This window comes from Protopterus annectens, chromosome 4.part0 (genome assembly GCF_019279795.1).
Source record: "Protopterus annectens isolate FY-2018-M chromosome 4.part0, PAN1.0, whole genome shotgun sequence".
NCBI lineage: Eukaryota > Metazoa > Chordata > Ceratodontiformes > Protopteridae > Protopterus > Protopterus annectens.
Window position 1 is genome coordinate 949101467 of NC_056733.1, and position 26877 is coordinate 949128343.

Here is a 26877-nt window from a genome sequence, read left to right on the forward strand (position 1 = left end):
TCTAGGCAACAACCTGGAGAAGACTGCAACTTACTTTCTGCCCTACCTAGTTCCTTCCCTCACCTCCACTTCTTTGAATTTCTAAGCACTTACCACATGATCTATTATCTGACAAACTCACGAACACACGCCTTCAGCTGCTCAGTGTTCAACATCTACTAATGCACAATTATCTTTTATATTGCAATAACTATTTTCATATGAATATAATCGAATTAGTAAATCTGAAATTAATATATAATGTCTGTTTCAAGCAAATTACTGAATGCTTGTTTAAAAATGTTTGTAGTAAGTTAAAGCTTTTCTTCCTAGGCCTCCGCTGAAAAGGGTTTTTTTGATTACACTCAGTCAAACAAACCCAATAAACAAAAGCAAAATAAAATAAAATTATTATCTACCAAAATTAGTACCTTCAACCAATTTACTGGACCTAAATTTTATGTATTATTTATTTTTATTTTACATTTGTTGACCGGGAGTGTCCGACTGGGCACAAGCCCTTTTTCAGCGAAGGCCTGGGGAGAAAAGCTCTGAGATGTACATAAAAAGCATAACAACAGCGATAGACACATTCGACGTTAGAATAACCAAGAAATACTTAGGAGGCTACAATCAGCCCTCTGGTAACAGATGAAATTTAACCAATGATTCTGTGTGACAGCTGTACTGGTATCTTGTTTGACAATCATCTGAAGCTATTCTCATGTTATTTGCACTTCTTACATTACTTAGCACTTTAATGCCATTTTTAAACAGAGCGGTTCTTCCACATTTTGGTGATTCATTAAGACGACCTTATAAAATGACTTCATTTCATCAGAAGTGTGATCATGTGACATCTAAACATGGCAGAAGAATGAAACAGAAGCAGAAAATGACTTTTAAAATTTATTTAAATAGCTGCATAGCAGCATATTCCAGCCGTGTCAGCGGCCACACTATATACATTTTTATATAAATGCCACCGACTGTTTAACAATCTCTTATATTATACACCAACCTACTGCTCTGGAGGAAGGGATCAGCAAACACCCAATTAACATCCAAAAACCAAGACCATTCTGATTATATAAACACTGCTTGAACAGCTTTAGCATTTTTCTGAAAAAAAAAAAAAAAAAAAGTAGATAAAAAGTTAAAAAAAATACAAATGAACTTTAAAGAACACAACTCCAAGTGCGATCTTCCCATGTGACAGGAAGCACTTCCTGTACAACCAAGAGTTTAGACTGTTTGTATGTGTAGCTTTCCATAACGTCTTCCATAAAACAATCCTGGAGACAAGACAGCTACCAAAAATTGTAGGTATATCCTCTGTGCAGCTGAATGTGGTGCTCAGATATCCATTTCAAACTGGTCTTCATCAGCCGCTGTAAAAAAGATAAAAAGAAAGTAAGAAAAGGAAAATACAACACGGCTACGTACAGCACAACAGTTTATTACCGTTACGATAGTCTTCTAGGCCTCCTAGTTCTGGTATCTGTGATCACACTCTACATTTACCCTCTTTTTGTGCCCAAAGTACTGCAAGTTTTGTTATAAACTACAACAGCATCTCACTGGTCCCAGAAGTCGTCATCTTCACACTTTACTGGCAAGGCCTGCCTGCACAAGCCATTCCCATACTTGAATGTTAGTATTAAAGCAAGCAAAACACAGATATCCACGTGTCGGGGAATTTAAAGCAAGCAAAACACAGATATCCACGTGTCAGGGAATCAAGCATTTTACATCACTCACCCCGTTCTCCAACTTTATACTTTAGCTCCCTCTCAGCACTTATTCTGTACGCAGATGTCATCTTAATTATTCAGGAATATGTCTATCATACCATCCAGACTGCATACTCAGTCCTATTACATTGTTATCCCTCTTTGTGGGGAGTCTCTCAAAACATACATTTTGTTTATTTAACATTTGTTTGCTGGGAAAGTCCTCCCATTTTCACTGGAGGTCTGAGAAGAAACTCTCCAGACACATGTCTTTGGAATGTGGGAGGAAACCAGAGCACCCGGAGGAAACTCACACGAACACAGGGAGAACATGCAGACTCTACACAGAAAACACCCCAGCCGAGAATCAAACTGGAGAACCTCTTGTGATGAGGCAACAACGCTAACTGCTGCACCACTGCTCCACCCATTTATGCACCTAATACATAGACAAGAAATGAAAAAGCCACGGTGGTGCAGCGGCAGCATTGTTGCCTCACAGCAAGAAGTTCTCCTGTTCGATTCTCACCTGGAGTGCCTTCTGTGTGGAGCTTGCATGTCCTCCCCTCGGTCGAGTGGCGTTCGAAAGACATGCGTGAATGGGTGTGCCCTCACTGAAGGTTGGGCATTGGGCTGGCAACTCGGCACCATAAAAAATCTACTACCAATCATTAGCAGACCGGAGTTTCGCTGTGGCGACCCCTAACCTGGAAAAGCCGAAAAGACACAACAACATAGACAAGAAATAGTCAAGGCACAACAGTGCAATAAAAGGATGTCACTCATTCACACAAGGGATGCAGCCTCTTTGGCATCCCTGCTGAGCCTCAAAAGTGGGCACTTTCCATCAGGTCCTGAATCGCCACCAGATTTATTAGTGGGACACATGCCATCAAAAACATACCCTCTTCCCACCCACGAGGGACAAACAGGTAGTGAAAGTGAGCAAGATAAAGTCTCCTCATTCTTCAGCAGGTTGCCTTTCAAATGCTCAAGTCACTAGACAAACCCATGTCAACAGCATCACAGGCAGATCCCCTGCCCCAGCGTCAGCAGGCCATGTAGGCATTTGTATTGTTTACTGCAGACCTACAAATACTCTTCAAAAGGTTAAGCCTTGTCAAATAGTCTCTGTATTTAACACAAGCTTTTCCTAGCACCCACTGCCTCCCTCTCTTGAACCCTAGTCTTTCCTTTGCACACTTTGTGTTAAACAGTCTTTCCAAATCCCTTGGATATCTTCCAGTTACCAAGATGAATACAAAGAGCATTTTCCCCATTTAACTTCATTAACTGCACTGATGTTTTTTTTTTCTTTTTTGCATCACAAATGTATGACATGATAGTAAACCCCAGTGGTTAAACAGTTCAGACCACATGCATTCCTAAGAAACCTAGACAGTGTCTAATACTTCACAATCTATTCTCGTCTATAAAAAGGTACACGCTTCCTTCTGCAAATGTATTTATTAATAGGGCCTAGAACCAAGTCCAGACATACAACCAGCCCGACAAACGACTCAAGACAAATTATATTGGTTAATGTGCATTTTTCAAATGGCACCATTAAGATCCGTGACAGGGTATTCCAGTCTTTTACAGTTCCTTAAAGAAAGCATCAAATTGAAACATCTGCTGTACTGAGATCCAGGCAGGAAATAGCTAGGAGTTATCCCTGAGCTGTGATCACCATTATGCATGTCAAATAAAAAACTTACACGCAGTTCTGTGTGGTAACCAGACGCAAAAACAGAAAGTGCTGCCCATTACTACCAGGCATTTCACCACCCTCTCCTTTCAGAAGGGTTTCCACTACTTTCCCTCTTCCAAAGTCGAAGCAACTGACTCTTCTGTGCACACCTTTATAAAGTACACCACTCTTCCTGTACTTCCAACAGCTCCATCCACATTTAGTAAAGCTGCACATCAGAGTCCCCTCTGTACTATGAATTGCACTGTTAAGAAGCACACTACCTTGTCTACTTATAACACCTTACAACAATGCGACTGGACCCCACTAATATCACTCCCACTAGATAATGCCAAATCGTACTTTAATAATACATTTTTAAACATACTCAATCGCCAAGCACAACTTAGAACCATTAGAAAGAAGAAAAACTACACTCCCTGGCCAACTAAGGAAACTAAGCTATCACTTAAAACCAGAGATAAAGCTTGGGCACACTACCAGACCAACAACAAAAAAAAAAATCAAACCATTCTAGATACATATCGGCAACTAAGAAATAAAGGCAAGAAACAGGTCAAAGATGACAAAAAATCCTATTACACTGCAACATAACACAAATATAAAAATAACCCCCAAAACATTTTCGGCTACCCTAAATCTACTAAAGCCAGATCAATCCAAAACCCCGACACCTATCACTACAAACAACTTCGACAGTATTGCCACTCAACTTGATACATATTTCAGTAGCTCCATATTAACTCTGACCAGCACTAACAACAACACACCTCTAATCATTCCCAAAACTACAAAAGACCCAGCCAATGCTTTCTCCTTCAACCCCGTACAAACCAGCATCATAAAGAAATTACTCAAACTCAGACCTACTTCTCTCGCTGTTGATAATTTACCTTCTGAATGCTTCAAGACAGCTGCCAATGCTATCTCCTATCCAGTTTCCATTTTGATCAATCGTTCCACAACTGAATAGTATGTTTCCAAAATCTGGAAAAGAGCTTGCATTACATCAATTCCTAAAGGAGGGACCTGTACAGAACTTTCTAATTTTAGGCCAATAGCAAACGTATCTCCACTATCAAAAATCTTAGAAAAACGCATCCATTCCCAATTCCTGAACTATTTGGTATTAAACAACCTTCTAATTCCCAGCATGGCTTCCGACCTCACCACAGTACCATTACAGCTCTCCTAACCTTCACTAACACCATCAACCAATACAGAAGTAATGGTTAACTAGTTTCCATGTGAAAAGCATTCAATACTGTCTCCCCCCAAAAACTACTTAACGAACTATCATTCCTTAATTTAAGCCATACAGTCCACACATTGTTCCATAATTACCTATCTGGCAGACAACAAGCTGTAAAATGACAGCATGATATACCTGTTCCACTAGGTGCTCCACAAAGGTCTATCTCGGGTCCACCCCTATTTAACATCTTTATCAACAAGCCCCACACTGCCACCCACCTTACTACAGTCTTACAATATGCAGATGTCTCCACGCTCATCTGTTCTGCCCCCTCACTCTAAAGTCCCAAGAAATAACCCAACTTTCCTTCACACAGCAGTAGAATCTTGCCTCTCTGACTCTGTTAATTATCAATCCCAACAAAAATAAACATGATTTTTTCAAGTAACAAAACCTCTGATCTGCATTCCCTTTTCAGATATATTCTTCTAACAATTCCAAGACAGAACCTGTACAACACATAAGCTACTTGGGGTTATAATAGATAATAATATGAGATTTGACAAAGACTTGTCTATTATCGTTAAAAAAGTTCATATTAAACTAGATTCCCTTTACAGAATTAAACCTTTCCTCTCCGCCCTCACAAGACAATCTATTGCTAGGACTCGCTCTCTACTCTTCTTTATGCCTCTCCTATCTTCACTAACCTGAAGAAAACAGATTTAACAAAACTAGACGCTTGCTACAATGAGACACCCACATATGCAACCAGCTCACCGTACAGATTCCATCGCTGCACTGCTTTACGCCAACTAAATTGGCTTGAGTTACCCAATTACCTAGCTCTCACTCAACTTTCAGTAGCCCATAGCATAATTTACCAGCCTAACATGTTCCCAGCACTCAATCAATCAATCAAACTGAAGAGACCCGAGATCTTCTAACAAACTTCCACTGCAAGTGACGCAAGCTAACAATCACTACAGAGCTGCTCTCTTCTCTAATCGAATTTCCATGACTTGGAACTTAATCCCCCAGCACATCCTAACCGCTACCAATCCCTCACAGTTCAAAATCCTTCTAAAGTTCCATCTAATTCTTGGCTCTGCTCTTATCTAACTCTTGGTTCACTGTCATTCCCTTTTGTCTAACTCCTTGCTGACATCCATCTGTTTTGGTTCTCATACTTAACTTGTCTATCTTCCTCTGCACGTTTTCTGTCTACCTTTTAGCTCCTCACAAGAATCACTTTACTTTTTTCCCTCCAGATACTCTGTCCAACCTTTTTCACTCTCACCCTAATTACCTCATTGCACTAGGTGGAGGGGGTCTTATTTACATGTGCGATGCAGTTTTCAATGTTACGAAGCTAAGTTTCAATGTTCTGAAGGTTCATTGTTTTGGGTCTTCAGTGTTTTGAATTTTCGATGTTATAGTCTCAATGTTACGAATTTCAAAGTTATGAGATTTCAATGTTTTGAAGTAGACCCTACTACAAATAGTGACATAGTCACATCTACCTAAATTCTTGACTATAAATGCATAGCACATAAATAAGTTATGTACTTACCATAATGTTCTGAGTTGTACTTACCATAATGTTCTCAGTTGTTGCTTTTCATTTGTCTTCAACCTGAGGGACTCGGTCCCAGCTGATCAGATCAGTTGCTTATTTTCAACTATTTTTATGTATTACTTATGCTCCTTTACATATGCTTTTTTATAACTTGTATATGTATTATGTAATTAAGTGTGTTGTTTATGCTACATCCTATATCTTTTGTTATTTATATCTATTGGAGCTGTTCCCTGCAGGCCTCTGCTGAAAATGGGCTTGTGCCCAGTCGGACTATCCCGGTAAACAAAAGTCAAATAAATAAATAAATGCAATACTTCCAATCCTGATAGCAGACTAAGAAGCTCTCTTCTGTAACAGAAATTCCTCCCTACTAAGTTCTTCATATTTCCTGCACGGCTTATCCACATTCTGCAAACACAGATTGAAAACAAACAAAAAATTCTGTAATACTAAATCTGCTTGGAGAATACATTTGTTTGTCGTGTATATTCAGCTCAGCATGCAAAAACTTTCCCAGGCTACCTTTGCATCTACCACATCACATTACTGTGCATCTTTTCCCACATTCTACAGTTTCTGACCAAGTATTCGGAGATGGAAAGTCTATACTGAGCCACATCTTCCCCTACCCAAACATGGAAGCTGGATAATGTAGGCAATTCTCCAAATAAACCTAAAATTAAAGTTAAGTTCATAATGTCTGCATCGCCCCACAGAGAATTCAGACACTGTGAACCTCTAGAACAGAGTCCTCAGTTAAGCCCTCTAGACAGAAGGGACCTCGGTTTAATGTCTCATCCAAAGAATGGCACACTCAGGAGTGCAGCACCTTTTAATGCTGTCAGCAATCGAGAATTAATCCAGTCACCTGGGGTTGAAATAGAACACACAGCCTTCTAATCTTTCAGCACCAAAAGAGTGTGCTATCTGTGCTGAGCCACTGATGTTGCCTTGTTCCATTTTGTTTGCTGACATGTAATTCTACACCCAAGTTATGTAAATGAATAGCTACAACTCCAGAAAAGAGAGCAAGTCCTGGATCATTTGCAGGGTTGGCAAGATCATCACCTCTATAACACTGATGTGTAATGTGGATTCTCAGCTGTCCCTTGAACATTTTGCCCATTCAAATGCTCCACACCACAGGACTGAGACATCCATAGTAACAGTGTCCAAAGGAATAGGAGCGACAGATGTGCTATTGTCATGATGGCAGTAAAATGGACTTGTTGCAACAGACAGGTAATTTTGAACTGCTCCAGGAAATGTTTGTGTTGGAATCAGTCAGACTGAAGCATCTACTGCAAAACTCTCATATGCAACCAGGCACAGGGTATCACAAACTGCATCTGAAATAAGCCCCAGTGCTTGAAACACTTTGCCCTTTTCTTTTTAAACAGTATCAATTTTTATTTTCTCACATTCATATCCAGGGACCATACAAAATTTCTAGGCAATCCTCATGTATGTCGCTTTTTTTTTAAACGTCTACCAGTGGTCTTTCGTTTATTTATGCATCTTTAAACTCAATTACTTTTATTAGTGTACACAGTTCTCATATTAGTGTACACAGTTCTCACATTACAATACAATGTTGTTTGATCATCAGACATATCCAAGCATTATGCAGTTATTTATTCTGCTTGTACCACATCTGAATTTCCCTACTTTCTTATGCTTCTTAATGATATACATCCCTTCAGAATCCCCACCTCCCTTGGATGAGGCAACCGCAGAACTTTCCTGACTGTCCTGCATAATTCCTTTATTTTCCTCCACATCTGTCTTCTCTGCTATTTCTCTTTCCCATTTATTGTTCTGATCATTCCTGCTTCCCCTTTCCCCTTCCTGTAGCCATCTCCTCCCTATTAAGTATTACTTCTTTGGCCTTCCTACCTGCCTCTCTTCTTTTTTTTTTCTATTTCTAAAATATCTCCAGAATCACATGTTCATTTCCCATCTTCCCCTGTATTTCTTTGCACACGTTGCTCAGCCCTTTGTACTCCCATTCCAAATTCCTTACTAGCCGATACTCATCCCGCACCTCTGCCCATTGTTTGATCTCATTACCCGTTACCACATGACACCAGTATCCGACCCTCTCTTGTTTTCTGCTCCCTCTCCATGCCATGGATCAGTTACATCTGTCCTGTCTCTTTTCCTATTGGAATAATCCTGTCCTTTCACTTTAGCCATTCCCCTTTAATCCCACTGGGATCCAAACACTCTGATTTCCTTTGATCAGCTTAATTTTAAGATCTTTTTTTAATACCTAGTAGTGTCCCTATAATGTTGTGCGTCTGTCCCCTTCACCCTACCTCATAAATCATTTCTTTTCATACCTGCTTACAGTCTATGGCCATCATTCTCAGTACATTCGCTACCACAAACTCTTGTAACTCTCTTGACATCTGGCACTCCTAATCTTTCCCCTCTACTGCTTTAACTAGACTCTCCCATAACACTCGCTTCTTCCCACTGAATATAAAGTCAGATAACAGTTGCTTAGTCTTTTTAAGCGATACTGTCAAAGGAAGCTGCCAGATCAATTGGCAGTGGTAAAACAGTGGTAAAATACAAGTTAATAATTTGCACTCATTCGATTATTTTCCAGCGTTCGAGTAATCGCATTTTCTCGTACGTTCTTTGATACATTCCTCTAATGTGGCGTTTACTGTCACTGTCAGCCACATGCCTACATATCTTGCATCATCTTTGTACAACTCCTCCTGTCTTTCTTCCCTGGTCTGCTCTATGTCTACCCGAATATCTAATTAGGTGAGAGCTTGGCTTAATGATTAAGGTGTTTACATTACAGACACAAGGTGCAGGGTTTGTTTCTCGCATCAGGTAATTGGCTAGACTTAAAATAGCTAAAAGGGCAGTTAGCCTTGTCTGAACCTATGCAGAATGTCCCTAATTTCTTAACCCTCTGTCATAATGGTAAGACATGGGAGACTGCTATAATGATTAAGGTGCATACCATGCATACAAAACGTGCAGGGTTTGATTCTCACATGGGGGTAATTGGCTAGGATTAAAATAGCTCACAAGGACAATGAATCTAATTGTCTGCGTTTTCATCTTATTAACTTTACATAAACAGAGATTATCAATAAAGTTCTAATTGAGATATCCTCCATCCCTCTAACTCTTACAAATTCTGTTTGATCATCATGTACTATTCTTGGTGGAAAACTCCCCATCTATCTGCCAATACCTGCATTAAACATTTACAGTCATGGTTTAAGACTCATATTGGTCTGTACAAAGCAGCTAACACTGGCTCCCTTCCCTCCCTCGGTTTTATGGTAATAACTTCTGCTCCCCAAGATTTAGGCTGATGATCCCCATCTAATGTTGTTACATAACTTGGATCACTTTTCCAGTATCTTGTCCTTCGCTAATTCCCAGAATTCTATTGTGAGACTATTACCCACAGGTTTTCACTAGCCATTCTTTCCCATGCTCTTTATATATTTCCTCCCTATTAATCTCATCTCTTAAATTCTGCTAGAATCTCACTTGATGCATGGCTGCATCTGCCTTCCCATCCTGTATTCTACAAATTCCTCTTTCCACTTCCTTCTGACTTAATCTAATGCTAACATCTTTATTACTTCTGGACTATTCCCAACATTTATTTTTTGATTGTCACTTTCCTGTCCCATATTGTTATGTCTTCCCATCCTTGACATATCTGTTTTAGTTGCTGTTTTCTGTCTTTATCCTTCTGCCTTGCCTGTCCTGCTCTTCTCCTCCTGTTTTTCTTTTAATTCCTAGTTCATCTTTCTTCTTCCCTCTCTTTGCTTTTCTAGCAAGATCTCTTGATGAGGCACTTATACCACCCTTTGATTTGTGGATGTGTAGCTGATCTGAAAGGACAGGGTCTGTTGAGTCTATGTATGCGAGATTGCCTTAGAGTGGCATGTATGATAATCAGAAGAGGGACAAGGCTATGAGATGGTCAGGCTTGTTTTTTATGAATTAAGCCCTTCATTTTCTTGGTGAGAAAGTACTGTGGTCGCTGAAGTTGTGTTAGGTGTTTGGGCAAGTACATAAAGTGGGTATTATACTCAATGTCTGGCACATCACATCCATGGACCTCGACGCCATAGCCTTATTAATAAGCTGTACAATGATTTTCTTACAACAGAAGATACATGGTGATCAAAGGACAGTGTTGTCTGCATAGGTTTCCAGGTCCTTAACTAGCGGATCAATCTTCAGGGGTGAGTTGTCGATGCGACAGTTCCATGGGATGCCATGCCAGCTGAAACATACTACTACTACACAGTTTTTGCCATTTAGTTTTAGCCTGTGTTTATAACACCAGCTACTTGTGAGAGGTCCTCTTGGAGGACCTTTGTGTCCTCTGGAGACTTTAGGGTGGCATCAAGTTTATAGTCATCTGCAAACTTGGTCACCCATAAACCCTTAACATTACCTCTGACCTTCAAGAAGTAAATGTTAAAGAAAAGAGACCCTGGTTACACACCACTAGTGACAGGTCTTTTGGGGCAGGCAGACCTGCCCTCCCTAATTTCCTGGGTTCTACTAGTGAGTTAATTTTCTATCCAGTGAGCTATTTATGGATTAACAATTAACTAGGACAGTTTATCAGCAATCTAGAGTGCAAGATGGTGCTGAATGCCTTTGCGAGGACTAGATATGCAGTGTGGACTGATATTCCCTCATTCATTGCTTTGGCAACTTTTCTGAAAAAGTCGACCAGGTTAAGTAGGAAAGATCTGCCCTTGACAAAACTAAACTGGCTTGGGTCAAGAGTACATAGGTCACCTATGTTATTATATATCAACTCCGAAATGATACTCTCCATAGCCTACCAGATGAGACTCGTTACACTTATGGGTCTGTATGTACCCACTGTCGCCCACCTTTTTGCAAGGGGGGGCTGCTGTTGCTGTCCTCCATTCATCTGTCAAAAAGCCCAGAGAGGCTGATATTAAACAGCCTCTGTGGGACTTTGACAGGTCCTGTTTCAGCCTGGTCAATATGCATCTTGGTATGTTATCTGGCCCCACAGAGACAGTGTTCTTGTCCTTGGAAAGTGCTTTGAGGACTTGTTCATTGAAGACTTGGCAGAGGTGGTGCAAAAGTGGGTATGAGATCTGGGAATGTAGGGGGAGGGGGATGAAGTTATAGCTAATTTATCTGCGAGTAGATTGGCCATGCCCTTAGGGTTTGAGTACGTGGTATCATTCACTATTAGTTCTGCACAGTGCTGGACATTGTTTTTGAGGTTTCTAACATTAGAGAAGGCTTTATGGTTGTCTTTTGTCAGAGTGGCTTTTTTTACCCCATATCTAATTTTGGTTGATCTGACCAGGAAACGGAGTTCCTTGTTAAGTTTAGTAAGAGTACTTTTGACATTCTGAGAGTTACATTTATTATAGCGTGCAATGAGTTTTTGTTTTCTTTTATTGCAAAGTCTGTATTTTTGAGTTCCACCACAGGGATTTACTTTCAAAGTTGGCATGTCATTTACTTTGGAAGTTATGCAGACATTCACATGAACACAGAATTTGGCAGTAAAGGTTTCCACATATGCAGTGGGGTTATCAGGTTCATAGGTGTGTAGTAGGCTAATGACCACAAGGGCCTTTTTAACCCTAGCCATGCATCCCAAATCTCTCATAAGTTCTGGTACCCTTAATAAGTGTAAGCAGGGGGTTGGGAAATGAAACATTTACAAGCAGGGGCCTAGCAGATGAATAATTTACAGGCTAAGTCCATTGCAGATGTAGGTGGCGAACCAGGGATGAATTTCCTGTACCCCATCTGAATGTCCAAGTTACACTTGAACTGGGTTAGGGAGGAACTCTACTTCACAAAGATGGGAAGCCTGTTCCAGAGAAGGGGTATCCTCTGGGATACGTGTCTCTTTCCAGCAGGTCTTATTTATATCACAGACAAAGTTTTAAGTCTTTAGAATCAGTAATTCTGATGCTGTTTGTTTTGCAGATATGCAGAAGGTCTATCAGGATGGGGTCTGACAATCTCTTTTATGCCAGGCATTGATATTCCCTCAAAAGCCTGTAGGAGACAGAATACAGGGGATAAGGCTTCGAGGCAGTCTACACAGGACATGTTACTTACACCCTCTATCCTTTTACTGAGGAACCTCTGTGGATATTCCAGTTGTTGGATGTGCATGGACAGGTGCATATCAAAGGGGGCATTATACTCAAGGACAGGTCTGAGGAATGCCGAATACAAAGCAACAATGACATCCTTGGACTTAGATGCCAAAAGTACAGTTGTGTACACTTACCATAAATGTAGATGTTCGAGTGTATTCACTGTTACAGTCATCACACTTGGGTTATCTGCCTGCAGTTAGCCCTCAGCCGGCCCGAATACCAGAGACGTAGTATTTTTGCGTCGGATGCTGTCGCTTCTTCCATGATGTCAGTTCATCAGGGGTATAAAAACAAGCATCCAACACCATTACATCAGTTTTTCTTGCCCCAAATGTCAGGAGCCCTCAAATAGGGAGCTAGGAAATGGTGTGGAAAACACCACCAGTAAAAAGTAAATACCCATACCAGAAGGAATAGCCATAGAGAGGACAGACAAAGAGATAGAGAAAACCAGGGGGCTGGAGGGAGTAAAACCAGGACTGCAACAGTGAATACACTCGAACAGCTACATTTATGGTAAGTGTACACAGCTGTACTATGTTCTTCGTGTTTCACTGTTGCAGTCATCACACTTGGGTCAATTCCCAAAGCTGAGGAAGGGTGGGGGCAGTCAAGAAGAGTTAGGGCTGGCTAGTAGGCCTTGCAAGACTGCTGTAACAAATCCTGCCCTGGACTTGGAAAAGAAAGGCAGGTGATAATGTTTAGTGAAGGTGTGCACAGAACTCCAGGTAGCAGCCTCCAGGATGTCCCTGGTAGGGCCTCCCCTGAGAAATGCTGTAGAGGTAGATGTAGGCCTAGTGGAATGTGTTCTGACCCCCTGAGGGGTTGGTTTTCCATGGTGCTTGTAGCAGAAATGGATGCAGTGTGCTATCCATTTGGAAATGGTTTGTTTTGAAATGGCCTTGCCCTCTGCCCCTGTTGCAAGCGGGCTAGCAGCTGGTCAGATTTTCTGAAAGGCTTAGCCCTATCAAGGTAGAACCTGAGCTGTCTGTGCACATCCAAAGAGTGCAGGATCCTTTCCCCTTTATTCTGAGGATTAGGGAAGAAGGTAGTCAAATGGATGGATTGGTTGAGAGCCACACTAGACACCACTTTAGGCATAAATAAAGGGTTAGTCCTGAGGGGAAACCCTGTCAGCATGTAAAATAATGAAGCGTTCCACAGTGCCTCTAACTCAAGACACTCTTCTAGCTGAAGTGATGGCTTGAAGCAAGACTGTTTTCCAAGAGAGGAATTTTAACTCTGCTGAAGCAGCAGGTTCAAAAGGGGGAAGTGTGAGTCTTTCCAGTACAAAGTTAAGGTCCCAAGCAGGAGTGGGTGCTCTCCTTGGTGGCCTTAAGTTGTTTGCCCCTCTCAGGAATTGTCTGATTAGAGCATGAGAGAATAGAGGTGGCTCAGTATATTGCAATGAGCTGAGATGGCAGAGGCATGGATCTTAATTGAGGAGAAGGATAAGCCTCTGTGGAGTAGTTCTGCTAGGTAATCCAGGATTAGAGGTAAGGAGGGCAGTGCTGTGTCCTTTCCTTTAGACTAAATCCAACAACAATACCTTTTCTGCTTTTTAGCATAGGATTTCCTAGTACTGGGCCTTCTGGCTTCAAGGATGACATCCAGCACCTGTTTGCTTAGGGTTGCTGGTGGAATATTTAAGGAATAAGACAGGCTGCAAGATTTAGGGTTTGCAATTGTGTTTGCAAAATCTGTCCCTCCTGCTGGGAAAGCAGGGTTGGGGTCTGGTGTAGATGCCAGGGTGGCACCACTGTCACGCTGCACAGGAGTGGGTACCAGTGCTGGCGTGGCCAGTCCTGGGCAATCAGAATTGTCCTTGGCCTGTCTTGTCTTATCTTGAGTAAAACACTCGAGAGAAGGGACAGAGGGGGAAAGGCATACATTGAGAGGTTTTCCAATTGAAAGGATAGTGCATTCACCTTCCAGGCCCTGCTGTGAGGGTTGCTGGTGCAGAATTTGCTTAACTGGTGATTGTCGGGGGAGGTAAAGAGATCCACCTCTGGAGTCCCCCATTTCTGGATCAGAAGGTTGAAGGTGCTGGGCTCCAATTTCCACTCGTGTGGGTCCAGGAGATTTCTGCATAAGTCATCTGCCAGTGAGTTTTGTCTGCCTGGCAGGAATTGAGCTTGTAGATGGATTTGGTTGTCCAAGGCCGTGTTCCACAGGGCCATAGCTAACCTGCAGAGTGGATAAGAATGGGTTCCCCCCTGCTTGTTGATGTACCACATAACTGTGGTGTTGTCTGTTTTTATCAGCAGTTGTCCTGGAAAGAGTAGGTGTCTGAAAGCTGTCAGGTCATTCTGTACAGCTAGCATCTCGTTTTGGTTGATGTGCAGGAGAATCTGACTTGGGCTCCAGTGTGAGCCCCCCATGCATAGTCTGATGCATCTGTGATCAGGGTCTTGGCGGCGTGTGGTACAGTAAAAGGCAGTCCCTTGTTGTGGCTGCATGCTTCTGCCCACCAAAGGAACTCTGTCCTTAGACAAGGTATGATAGGAATGACTGTTTCCAGGTCCTGAGAACATTGGCACCAAAGACGTTTTAAGCACCATTGAAGTTTCCTCATATGCAGTCTTGCATATGGAATTAGCAGAATACATGAGGCCATGAACCCTAGGGCTTGCAGTATTTTTCTTGCAGATAGCTGGGTTCTGGTGGCCATTTGTTTGAAGTAATCTGTCAGATAGACCTGTTTTTCTGACGTGAGGAATGCCATCTGGGAAGTTGTGTCCAAGCTTGCTCCCAGGAATACAATCTTTTGACTGGGTACCAGTTGTGATTTCTTTTCGTTGATGGTGTACCCCAATGAAGTGAGAAGGCTTTTTACAAATGCCAGGTGCTGAAGCAGCAATTACTGACTGTCCACCTGAATCAGGCAGTCGTCCAAGTAGGGATAAATTTGGATCTTTTTCTGCCTGCAGTATGCAATGGCTGGAGCCAGGCATTTTGTGAATACCCTGGGTGCAGTAGATAAGCCAAAGGGAAGTGCAGAGAACTGATAATGCACAGACCCTGCTCTGAAACGTAGATACTTCCTGCATGATTCCCTTATGGGGATGTGCAAATAGGCTACTTTTAAGTCTAGGGTGACTAACCAGGCATCCTTGGCTAACATAGGGAGAAGCTGTTGCATGGTAAGCATCTTGAATTTTGGTAGTACTGGGAAGGTGTTGAGCATTGAAAGATCCAGGATTGGGCGCCAAGAACCCTCTTTCCTGAGTACCAGGAAAAGTCCGGAGTAGAATCCTTGGCCCCTCTGTTCTACTGGATCAGGCTGAACAGCTCTGATATTGAGCAGGGGAAAGTACTTGGTTTTAAGCCTCTGCCCAGTGGTTTGGAGAAAGGTCTGGAAACCCGTTTGGGGTTGACAGTGAATGGAAATAAAATTTGTACCCCTGAGATACAATGTTGAGGACCCATCGGTCCTGAGCAATTGACATCCAGTTTTTTGCATGAAGGACAAGTTTTCCTCCAAGGGGCACATGCAATTGGGCAGGGCTGGATTTTCCATAAGGAGGTGGCTTACCACTCCCTGCTTTAGGGGTGGGGGCACTCCACTGCTTAGATCTCTGCATAACCTGACACTGTAGTCCGGGTGGTCTGTTTCCCCTTGGTCTTGTTCGGGAAAGCCTGGAGGGGGCTGGAAATGACCACTGTTTTGAAGGGCAATGCCTACTGAATCTAGTTGGTTGCACTTGCAGGAATTCTTTAACAGTTTGCACAGATTTAGTCTTATCTTCCATCTTTTTAAGAACTTCTTCTGCTTTGGTGCCAAACAAACAGTCCTTATTCAAAGGAGCATCGAGTAACTTAGATTTGACATGATCTGGCAAGGTCTGCTCCTTCATCCAAGCATTGTCTTCTCAATACAGAGCCAGTGACTGCTGCCCTGCAAGATGCTTACAGGGCATCAAAGCCATACTGCAAAGTATGCTTACTAACTTGGTTTGCAGAGTGCATAAGCTCCTGCAATTCTTTATTTTCTGCACAATCTGGAAAAGTTACCACTTTTTGTTTAATAAGTTCCATAATATGATGCTGATATTTCAGCATGTGAAACTGGCAATTCAATGCCCTGACAGCAACGGTTGCAGAGGTACATACCTTCTTACCCCATCTGTCCAAATTTCGGGAATCCCTGTTCGAAAGTGTAGGATTTTTGGCTGTAGTAGCCTTAACACTTTTAGGTCCCTGGGAAATGATCTCTGGATCACCAGTAGGATTCTTGAAAAAAAACTTGTGAGAATTAGGTACTCTGTAGTACATATCTGGTTTCCTAGGGGCAGGAGGTAAAGTGTCAGGAATAAGACTGGATTCCATGAAAACATCATCTACGACATCCAAGACAGGGGGTATTGCTAAAGGCCTGTACTGAGGCAACTCTAAAAATTCTCGGAGTCTCTTTTTGGACTGAGGATAGTCTTGGCATTCCCAATGGAAATGCTCTCTTAAGGTATGCAAGGTTTCACCAAAAGAAAACTCCTCTGGAGGGGAGGCAGAGGGAATGGTTTCCTCTGCATCTGAATCCTCATAGGCGGATAAGGGCATGTCTTCATAATCAGAACGAACAGTCATCAGACTCCTGGTCTGTAAAACCTGCAGGGGACTGGGTTCTTAGTATCTTAGCAGGGGAAGGCTGGCTTCCCCTAATCTGCGTAATAAGGTCTTCAGTCATTCTAAGCATTTGTTTTTGTGGCATGGGTGCCTGAGCATGCATTTTGGTCATCTGTTTTCTAGGAGTAGTGCGTATTCTGGGCCTAAGAAACTCTGTAGTTTTGGTTAAAAATGAAGTCGTCGGTTTGATTCAAACATCGGTAGGACGAAAAACTCCCTCAGAAGCTGGTGCCTGCACAACGACTCTGGACTCATCTAAGGTACAGACATCAGCTGGTTCCACAGTCGAAGAAGCATCTCGCGGCATACCGGACTTCGAATCCTTCTTCAGAGAAGTCAATGCCAAAATGGAAAGGTCCCTTAACTGATCCCTGAGGGATTCTGCTTGTGACTGGCCTCTTTACAGAGGTGGACTCACCATTTCTAAATTCCCGGGTCCTGTCTGTCAGTGAGATGGTTATCCACTGAGTAACGTAAGGGTTGATACCCAACCTCTTATGTTTGTCAACAGTGCCTAAGTGTCAAATGCCTTGGCTAGATCAAGGTAGGCAGTGTGAACCGTTTTGCCCATATCCATTGCTTTGGAAACCTTTCTCAAAGAAGTCCACCAGGTTGAGTAGCCATGACCTGGCCTTGACGAAACCAAACTGGGTTGCGTCCAGTGTCTGGAGGGTTTCCTATGCCATTCCTAATCATTTCCATGATAACTCTTTCCATGGCTTTGTATATGAGGCTAGTGAGACTTATAGGTCTGTAGTTTCCAGGGTCTGTAGATGGCCCACCCTTGTTTATAGGGATGACTGTTGCTGTTCTCCACTCATGAGGCCCAAAGCCTGTCTGGAGGCTACAGTTAAGTACTAATTCCAGAGGCCCTGATAGGTCAAGTTTCATGCTACTTAGAAGGCATCCTGGGATATTGTCTAGGCCCACTGATGCAGTGTTCTTGGTCCTAGAGACAGCATTAAGGACCTGTTCCCTAGTGAGAGTAGAGGGTGTTATACTTGATGATATTTCCTGAGGGGAGGTTGAGGAGGACAGAGGGGTAAATCTAAAGCTGAATTTACCTGCCAAGAGGTTAAGATATGCTACACATTCTGGCTCAGCTTACAACGAACTCTGCACACAACTGTGTACTGCCTTTGAGATTGTGGAAACAGCTAAATAATGCCTTGTGGTTGTCCTTAGCCTGACAGGCCAAATTTATTTGGCTTTGGTAAACCATATTTGTCCCCCAAGTTGTTTGTTTAGTTTGATGAGGGTGCTTTTATCCTGCTGGGTGGTTTTCTTCTTTCTGCTATACAGCATATTGACTCTGTGATTTCACCAGGATGTCTTTGGAGTTAGTTCTGAACTTCTTCTTGGTGGGTACAGATGCCTCTATGCAGCTATTAACACATTTGCACAGGGTTTCTGTGAACAGTTCTTCATAGGCAGCAGTGTTCTCAGGGTTTACGGGGGCTTGACATTTTGCCAGGTTATCACTTAATAATACGAAGTTAAACGTAGAGTAGTTCCTGAACATTCCAGGTTTAGCTGGGGGTCCAGGTTCTATATTTACTTCAAACGAGACCATTTTGTGGTCTGACTTTACCAGAGAACACATTACACTAGGGGGTATGCAGCACTCACCCATATTAGCGAGGACCAGTTCCAGTATGTCTGCTCCTCTGTCTGGTCAATCTATTGACAATCTGGTCCAGGGAGTTTGTGTTTACAAAATCCAAGAATTTCTGTGCCTGTACATTTGGTGTTGTATACGATGCCCATTTAAAAGTGGGAAAATTAAAGTCTCCCATGTATGAGGTATAGAGCTGAATGGTGAGTATTTCCAATAAGTATAAATACATGCTATGGGTTTTCTGAGTCATAGAGGGAGACAGTACAGTTGTGTACACTTACCATAAATGTAGATGTTCGAGTGTATTCACTGTTGCAGTCATTACATTTCGGTAATCTGCTTGCAAATTGCCCTCAGTCGGCCTGATTAACAAAGTCTTCGGTCCTGCGCCGGTTGCCGTCCCTTCTTCCATGATGTCAGGTCGTCAGAGGTATAAAACATGCAGCCGACGCCATTACACCAGTTTTTCTTGATCCAGATGTCAGGTGCCCCCCTAATGGGGAGCAAATTAACATAAAAAACACAAAGGTATGCCTCCAACAAAAAGCAAATACACCCAAAAAAGGCTTTTAAGCATAGTAAAGGAAAGTAGAGGTATACCCAGAAGAAATTAGGGGGCTGGAGGGAGGGTAACCAGGACTGCAACAGTGAATACACTCGAACATCTTCATTTATGGTAAGTGTACACAACTGGACTATGCTCTTCATGTTTCACTGTTGCATTCATCACATTTGGGTAGATTCTCAAAGCAGTCATTACATTTGGGGAGATTCCCAAAGCTATGGTTGGGAGGAGGAGTTTATATAGCATTAGGGCCAGCTATAAGGCCCTGCAAGACAGTAGTTGCAAAGCTAGCTCTGGATTTAGAGAAAATTGGCAAATTATAATGCTTGGTGAAAGTATGTACATAACTCCAGGTAACAGCTTCTAGGATGTCCCTGGTAGGAACACCTCTGAGGAAGGCTGCAGAAGTAGATGCAGCCCTGGTGGAGTGAGATGTGATCCCCTGGGGATAGGTTTTCCATGGTGCTTATAGCAGAAATTAATGCAATGGCTTATCCATTTAGAAATGGTTTGCTTTGAAATAGCCTTCCCCTCTGCCCCTGCTGCAAATGCTACCAGCATTTGTTCAGATTTTCTTCGAGGTTTAGTCCTGTCCAAGTAGAATCTAAGTTGTCTGTCCACATCCAAGGAATGCAGAATCCATTCCCCTTTGTTCTGTGGATTGGGAAAGAAGGTTGGCAAATGAATGGACTGATTAAGAGCCACACTGGATATCACCTTGGGCATGAAGGATGGATTGGTCCTGAGTGATACCCCGTCCACATGAAAGATGATGAAAGGCTCCATTGCCATAAGGGCCTGTAATTCAGATACCCTTCTAGCTGAAGTGACTGCTAAAAGAAAAGCTGTTTTCCAAGAAAGAAATTTTAAGTCTGCAGTAGCAGCTGGCTCGAAAGAATGTAGAGTGAGTTTCTCCAATACAAAGTTAAGGTCCCAGGCAGGGGTTGGAGCTCTCCTGGGTGGTCCCAAGTGTTTGCTTGAGCAGAGGATGAGAGAAGAGGGGAGGTTCTGTGTTATAATGAGCTGAAATGGCTGAGGCGTCAATTTTAATGGAGGAAAAAGACAGGCCCTTGTGAAGCATCTCAGTTAAGTATTGCAAAATCTGAGGTAAATTGGGCACTGCTGTGCTCATCCCTTGAGAGAGACTGGTTCCAGGCACAGAATCTTTTCCATTTTTTAGCGTAAGGTTTTCTAGTACTAGGTCTCCTTGCCTCTAAGATGACATCCATCACATGTTTGCTGAGCGATGATAAGGGTGAACTTAAGTGATTAGCTAGGCTGCAAGGTCCAATGTTAGAAGCTGAGGGTGCAGAATTTGGTTCTCCTGCTGAGACAGCAGGGAAGGGGTCTGAGGCAGATGCCATGGAGATAACTGTGACACAATGCACAGGAAGGGATACCAGTGTTGGCGCGGCCAGTCTGGAGCAATCAAGATCATCCATGGTTTGTTCTGTTTGACTTTTAGTAGAACTTTGGAGAGCAGAGGCAGCGGGGGGGGGGGAAGGCATAGACCAATAGTTTTTTCCAGCTGAAGGACAGAGTATCCACTTTCCAGGATTGTTTGTGGGGAGTACTTGTGCAAAACTTGTCCAACTGATAGTTCTGGGGGGAGGCAATTAGATCTATGTCTGGGCACCCCCATTCGCTTGTCAACATGTTGAAAATCCTTGGTTCCAGTTTCCACTTGTGTGGGTCCATGAGGTTTCTGCTTAGTCCGTCTGCCAGTGTATTTAATTTTCCTGGCAGGAATTGAGCTTGCAGGTGCACTTGGTAGCTCAAGACTGTGTTCCACAATGTCATGGCTAGTCTGCAGAGGGGGTAGGAATGTGTACCCCCCTCCTTGTTTATGTACCACACAACTGTGGTGTTGTCCATCTTTACCATTAGTTGTCCTGGAAGAATGTAGTCCTTGAAGGCTGTCAAAGCATTCTGTAACATTTCTTTTTGATTGATATGTAGGTGCATTTGACTTGGGTTCCATTTGCCTGAATGCACTTCCCTGCCAGGTGAGCCCCCCCAATGCATAGTCTGATGCATCTGTTGTTAGGTGAGCCCCCCCAATGCATAGTCTGATGCATCTGTTGTTAGGGTTTGGGCGGCAGGGGGTAGTGTGAGGCCATGAACCCCAAAGGCTTGCAGTATTTGTCTTGCAGATAGCAGGGTTTTTGTGGCCACTTGTTTGAAATAGGTTACCAAATGAATTTGCTTTTGTGGCGTGAGGTAATATATCTGGGAAGTTGTATTCAAGCTTGCTCCCAGGAATGTAATTTGTTGACAGGGTACCAGTTATGACTTATTTTCGTTTACGATGTACCCCAGACAAGTTATAACCCTTTTTACAAACGCCAGATAATTCAAAAGTATGTCCTGGCTTTCTGCCTGAATTAGACAATCGTCCAGGTATGGGTATATTTGAATACTTCTTTGCCTGCAAAATGCAATAACTGGAGTCAGGCACTTTGTGAATACCCTGGGTGCAGTAGACAAGCCAAAGGGCAGTGCAGAGAACTAATAATGCGTGCAGCCTGCTTTGAAGCGTAGGTATCTTCTGCAAGATTCCCCGATTGGGAAGTGCAGGTATGCTTCTTTTAAATCTAGTGTTGCCAACCAGGCATCTTTGCCTAGAATAGGGAGTAATTGGTGAAGAGTCAGCATCTTGAATTTTGGAATCTCCAGAAAGGTGTTTAGAGTAGACAGGTCCAGGACTGGATGCCATGATTTGTCTTTTCTGGGTACCAGAAAAAGTCTGGAGTAGAAACCTTGTCCCTTTTCCTCGTCTGGTACCAGTTGAATTGCCCTCATGCTTAAGAGGGAAAGTACTTGTTTTTGCGCTTCTGCCTACTGATTTGGGGGCAGGTCTGGCCACCCGTTTGGTGTTGGCAACGTTTGGAAATGAAATCTGTATCCCTGGGACACCATATTTAAAACCCATTTGTCCTGGGTTATGAGTTTCCAGTTCTTTGCGTGAAGAGCAATCTTTCCCCCCAAAGGGGCGGTAAAAAGAAAAGTGCTTGGAAATTTTAAAAAGAAGTAATTGAGACTGTTTACCATAGGAGGGTGTCTTTTTATTTCCAGATTTGGAAGTGGAGGCCCCCCACTGCTTAGTTAAACCTGGGTTTTTTGCTGTGTCTGGGTTTGGCTTGAGAAGACCTGGAAGGGACTGGAAAGGATCAATTATTAGTAAGCCAGTGCCTACTAAATCTGGGAGGTTACACTTGTAAAAAAATCTTTAAGAGTTTGCATAGATTTAGCTTTATCTTCTATCTTTTTAAGAACTTCTTCAGCCTTGTTGCCAAACAGGTGGTCCTGATTTAAAGGAGCATCCAACAATTTAGCTTTAACATGATCAGGCAAAGATTGCTCTTTAAGACAAGCATGCCTTCTAAGCACAGACCCAGTAACAGCAGCCCTGCAAGAGGCCCCTAAAGAATCAAAACCACATTGCAAAGTACGTTTTCCAACTTGTTCAGCAGAATGCATTAAGCCCTGTAAATCTTTATTTTCCACACAGTCAGGATCAACATCATTTTCTGTTTAAGCAGTCCAATAACATGTTGCTGATATTTTAACATATGAAACTGGCAGTTTAAAAACCCAGCCACTGGGGATGCACAAGCCAGTGCATTTCTTTGTGCCGGTCCCAAGCCTGGATAAATGGGGAGGGTTGTGTCAGGAAGGGCATCCGGCGTAAAACTTTGCCAAAACATTTCATGCAGTCACCAAGAAAAATTTTTATACTGGATCGGTCGAGGCCCGGGTTAACAACGACCGCCACCAGTACTGTTAGCCTACAGGGTGCTGCCGGAAATTGGGCTACTGTTGGCCGAAGAAGGAGAAGAGGCGGAAGACATGGCCGAAGGCAGGAAGAGAGGAGAAAGGCTAGGACTGTGGTAGTGAGGGTCAGAACTTTGAATGTTGGCAGTATGACTGGTACAGGGAGAGAGCTAGCTGATATGATGGACAAAGGGAAGGTTGGTATATTGTGTGTGCAAGAGACCAGATGGAAGGGGAGTAAGGCTAGGTGTATCGGAGGTGGGTTCAAATTGTTTCATCATCATGTGGATGGGAGGAGAAATGGCATAGGATTTATTCTGAAGGAACAGTATGCTGAGAGTGTTTTGGAGGTGAAAAGAGTGTCGGATAGAGTGATGTTTATGAAGCTGGAAATTGATGGTGTAATGATGAATGTTGTTAGTGCGTATGCTCCACAAGTTGGGTGTGCAATGGGTGAGAAAGAAAAATTTTGGAGTGAATTGGATGAAGTGGTGATGACTGTACCAAACGGTGAGAGAGTGGGGTTTGGAGCAGATTTCAATGGGCATGTTGGTGAAGGGAACAGAGGGGATGAGGAAGTGATGGGTAGGTATGGTGTTAAACAAAGGAATGCAGAAGGTCAGATGGTAATGACTTTTGTGAAAAGGATGGACATGGCTGTGGTGAATACATATTTTAACAAGAGGGAGGAGCATAGGGTGACATACAAGAGTGGAGGAAGATGCACACAGGTGGATTATATCTTATGTAGGAGGGCCAGTTTGAAGGAGATTGGAGACTGTAAAGTGGTGACCGGAGAAAGTGTAGTTAGTTAGCATAGGATAGTGGTTTGGCTATCAAGAAGAGAAGGAGGAGTGTGAGGGCAGCACCAAGGATCAAGTAGTGGAAATTGAAAAAGGGCAATTGTGAGGTGGAGTTCAGGGATGAGTTAAGGCAGGCACTGGGTGGCAGTGAAGAGTTACTAAATAGCTCGGTAACTACAGCAGAGCTAGTAAGGGAGATGGCTAGAAAGGTGCTTGGTATCACATCTGGACAGAGGAAAGACGACAAGGAGACATGATGGTGGAATGAGGAAGTACAGGAGAGTATACAGAGAAAGAGGTGGCAAAGAAGAAGTGGGATTGTCAGAGAGATGGACAGGAGTATAAGGAGATGAGGTGCATGGCAAAGACAGAGGTGGCAAAGGCTAAGGATAAGGCATATGAAGAGTTGTATGAAAGGTTGGACACTAAGGAGGGAGAAAAGGACCTGTACCGATTGGCTAGACAGAGGGACCGAGCTAGGAAAGATGTGCAGCAGGTAAAGGCGATAAATGATAATGAGGGAAACATACTCACAAGCGAGGAGAGTGTGTTGAGGAGATGGAAAGAGTACTTTGAGGGGTTGATGAATGAAGAGAATGAGAGGGAGAGAAGATTGGATGATGTGCAGATAGTGAATCATGAAGTGCAGTGGATTAGCAAGGAGGAAGTAAGGACAGCTATGAAGAGGATGAAGAATAGAAAGGCTGTTGGCCCAGATGACATACCTGTGGAAGCATGGAGGTGTTTAGGTGAAATGGCAGTGGAGTTTTTAACCAGATTGTTTAATGAAATCTTGGAAAGTGAGAGGATGCCTGAGGAATGGAGAAAAAGTGTTCTGATACGATTTTTAAGAATAAGGGTGATGTGCAGAGCTGTAGTAACTACAGAGGGATTAAACTGATCAGTCACAGCATGACGTTATGGGAAAGAGTAGTGGAAGCAAGGTTAAGAAGGGACGTGATAAGTGATCAGCAGTATGGTTTCATGCCAGGAAAGAGCACTACAGATGCGATCTTTGCTTTGACAGTCTTGATGGAGAAGTACAGAGAATGTCGGAAGGAGTTGCATTGTGTTTTTGTAGACTTAGAGAAAGCATATGACAGGGTGCCTAGAGAGGAGTTGTGTTATTGTATGAGGAAGTCAGGAGTGTCAGAGAAGTATGTAAGAGTGATACAGGATATGTACGAGGGTAGAGTGACAGCGGTGAGGTGTGCGGTGGGAGTGACGGATGCGTTTAAGGTGGAGGTGGGGTTACATCAAGGATCAGCTCCGAACCGTTTCTTATTTGCAATGGTGATGGACAGGCTGACAGACGAGATCAGACAGGAGACCCAGTGGATTATGATGTTTGCAGATGACATTGTGATCTGTAGTGACAGTAGAGAACAGGTGGAGGAGACCCTGGAGAGGTGGAGATATGCTCTAGGGAGAAGAGGAATGAAGGTCAGCAGGACTAAGACAGAATATGTGTGTGTGACTGAGAGGGAGGATACAGGAATGGTGAGGATGCAGGGAGTAGAGGTGCCGAAGGTGGATGAGTTTAAATACTTGGGATCAATAGTTCAGAGTAATGGTGAGTGTGGAAGAGAGGTGAAGAAGAGAGTACAGGCAGGATGGAGTGGGTGGAGAAGAGTGTCAGGAGTGATTTGTGACAGACGAGTACCTGTAAGTGTGAAAGGGAAGGTCTACAAGAGGGTAGTGAGACCAGCTATGTTATATGGGTTGGAGACAGTAGCATTGACAAAAAGGCAGGAGTTTGAGCTGGATGTGGCAGAATTAAAGATGTTAAGATTTGTACTGGGTGTGATGAGGGTGGACTGGATTAGGAATAAGTATATTAGAGGGTCAGCCCAGGTTGGAAGGTTTGGAGACAAAGCCAGAGAGGCATGATTACGTTGGTATGGACATGTGCTGAGGAGGGATGCTGAGTATACTGGGAAAAAGATGCTAAGGATGAAGCTACCATGTAACAGGAAAAGAGGAAGGCCTAAGATAAGGTTTATGGATGTGGTGAGAGAGGACATGCAGGTGGTTGGTGTGACTGAGCAAGATGTAGAGGACAGGAAGAAATGGAAACAGGTGATCTGCTGTGGCGACCCCAAACGTGAACAGCCGAAAGAAGATGATGAAGAAATTGGCAGTTTAAAGCTCTGATTGCCAAGGTTGCAGAAGTATAAACCTTTTTACCCCATCTATCCAGCGCCCTGGAGTCTCTATCAGAAGGGGTAGGATTTTTAGCAGTAGAAGTCTTAATGCCCTTGGGCCCCTGAGAAATAGTCTCTGGATCTGCAACAGGATTTTTGAAAAGGAACTTGTGGGACTCAGGAACCCTGTAGTATCTGTCAGGTTTACTAGGAGCAGGAGGCAGGGAATCAGGGGCCAAACAGGATTCTGAGAACACATCATCAACAATGTCTAGTACAGGAGGTACAGCCAAAGGCCTACGCTGAGGAAGAAGGAAATCCCTAAGCCTCTTTTTTTAATCAGAAAATTCTTGGCTTTCCCAGTGGAAATGCTCCCTTAAAGAATGTAAAGTTTCCCCAAAAGAAAAAATCCTCAGGAGGGGAACCAGGGGGAATAGAATCCTCTGCATCAGAATCCTCATAAGTAGGGATGGACAAATCCAGGTCATCAGAAATGTCAGAAGAAACAGAATCCTGGTCAGAAGAATCATAATCAAGCTGAGCCCTAGGCCTCTTAGGGGGGGGGGGGGGGTTGACTACCCCTGATTAGAGTTATTAGATCTTTACCCATTTTTATCATTTGTTTTTTAGGCATAGGGGCCTGAACATGTGGCCTGGGCATCGTTTTTTTAGACATGGATCGAAATTTAGGTCTTAGTAATGAAGGAGGTATCGATTTAATATGCAAGTCTGTAGGCCTGAATACACCCTCAGAAGCCGGTGCTTGCACAGCTGCTCTGGACCTATCCAAGGTAGAGACATCCGCGGGTTCCATAGTTGAAGTATCTGGCGGCATACCGGACTCCGAATGGGTCTCAGTAGAGGCCTGCGAATTAGAAGTAGTGGGTATCAGGGGCTGCGAAAGCGCCTCACTGAGTACCGGTGACTGGCTTAGGAGAAGCGTCGCCACCAGTTTTGGACCTCGGCGGCCTTTCTCTGTCTTTTTC

General features: G+C 43.2%; 1 protein-coding gene across 1 annotated transcript in view; it reads right to left on the bottom strand.

Annotated features, from left to right (window-relative positions):
• Positions 1-875: 875 nt before the first annotated feature.
• Positions 876-26877, bottom strand: part of EIF4EBP3 (eukaryotic translation initiation factor 4E binding protein 3) — a 503797-nt gene continuing 477795 nt past the window's right edge. The window contains exon 3 of the mRNA XM_044068929.1: positions 876-1370. Coding sequence (XP_043924864.1) covers positions 1336-1370 — 35 coding nt within the window. The 3' untranslated portion in view covers positions 876-1335. The remainder of the gene's footprint in view (positions 1371-26877) is intronic.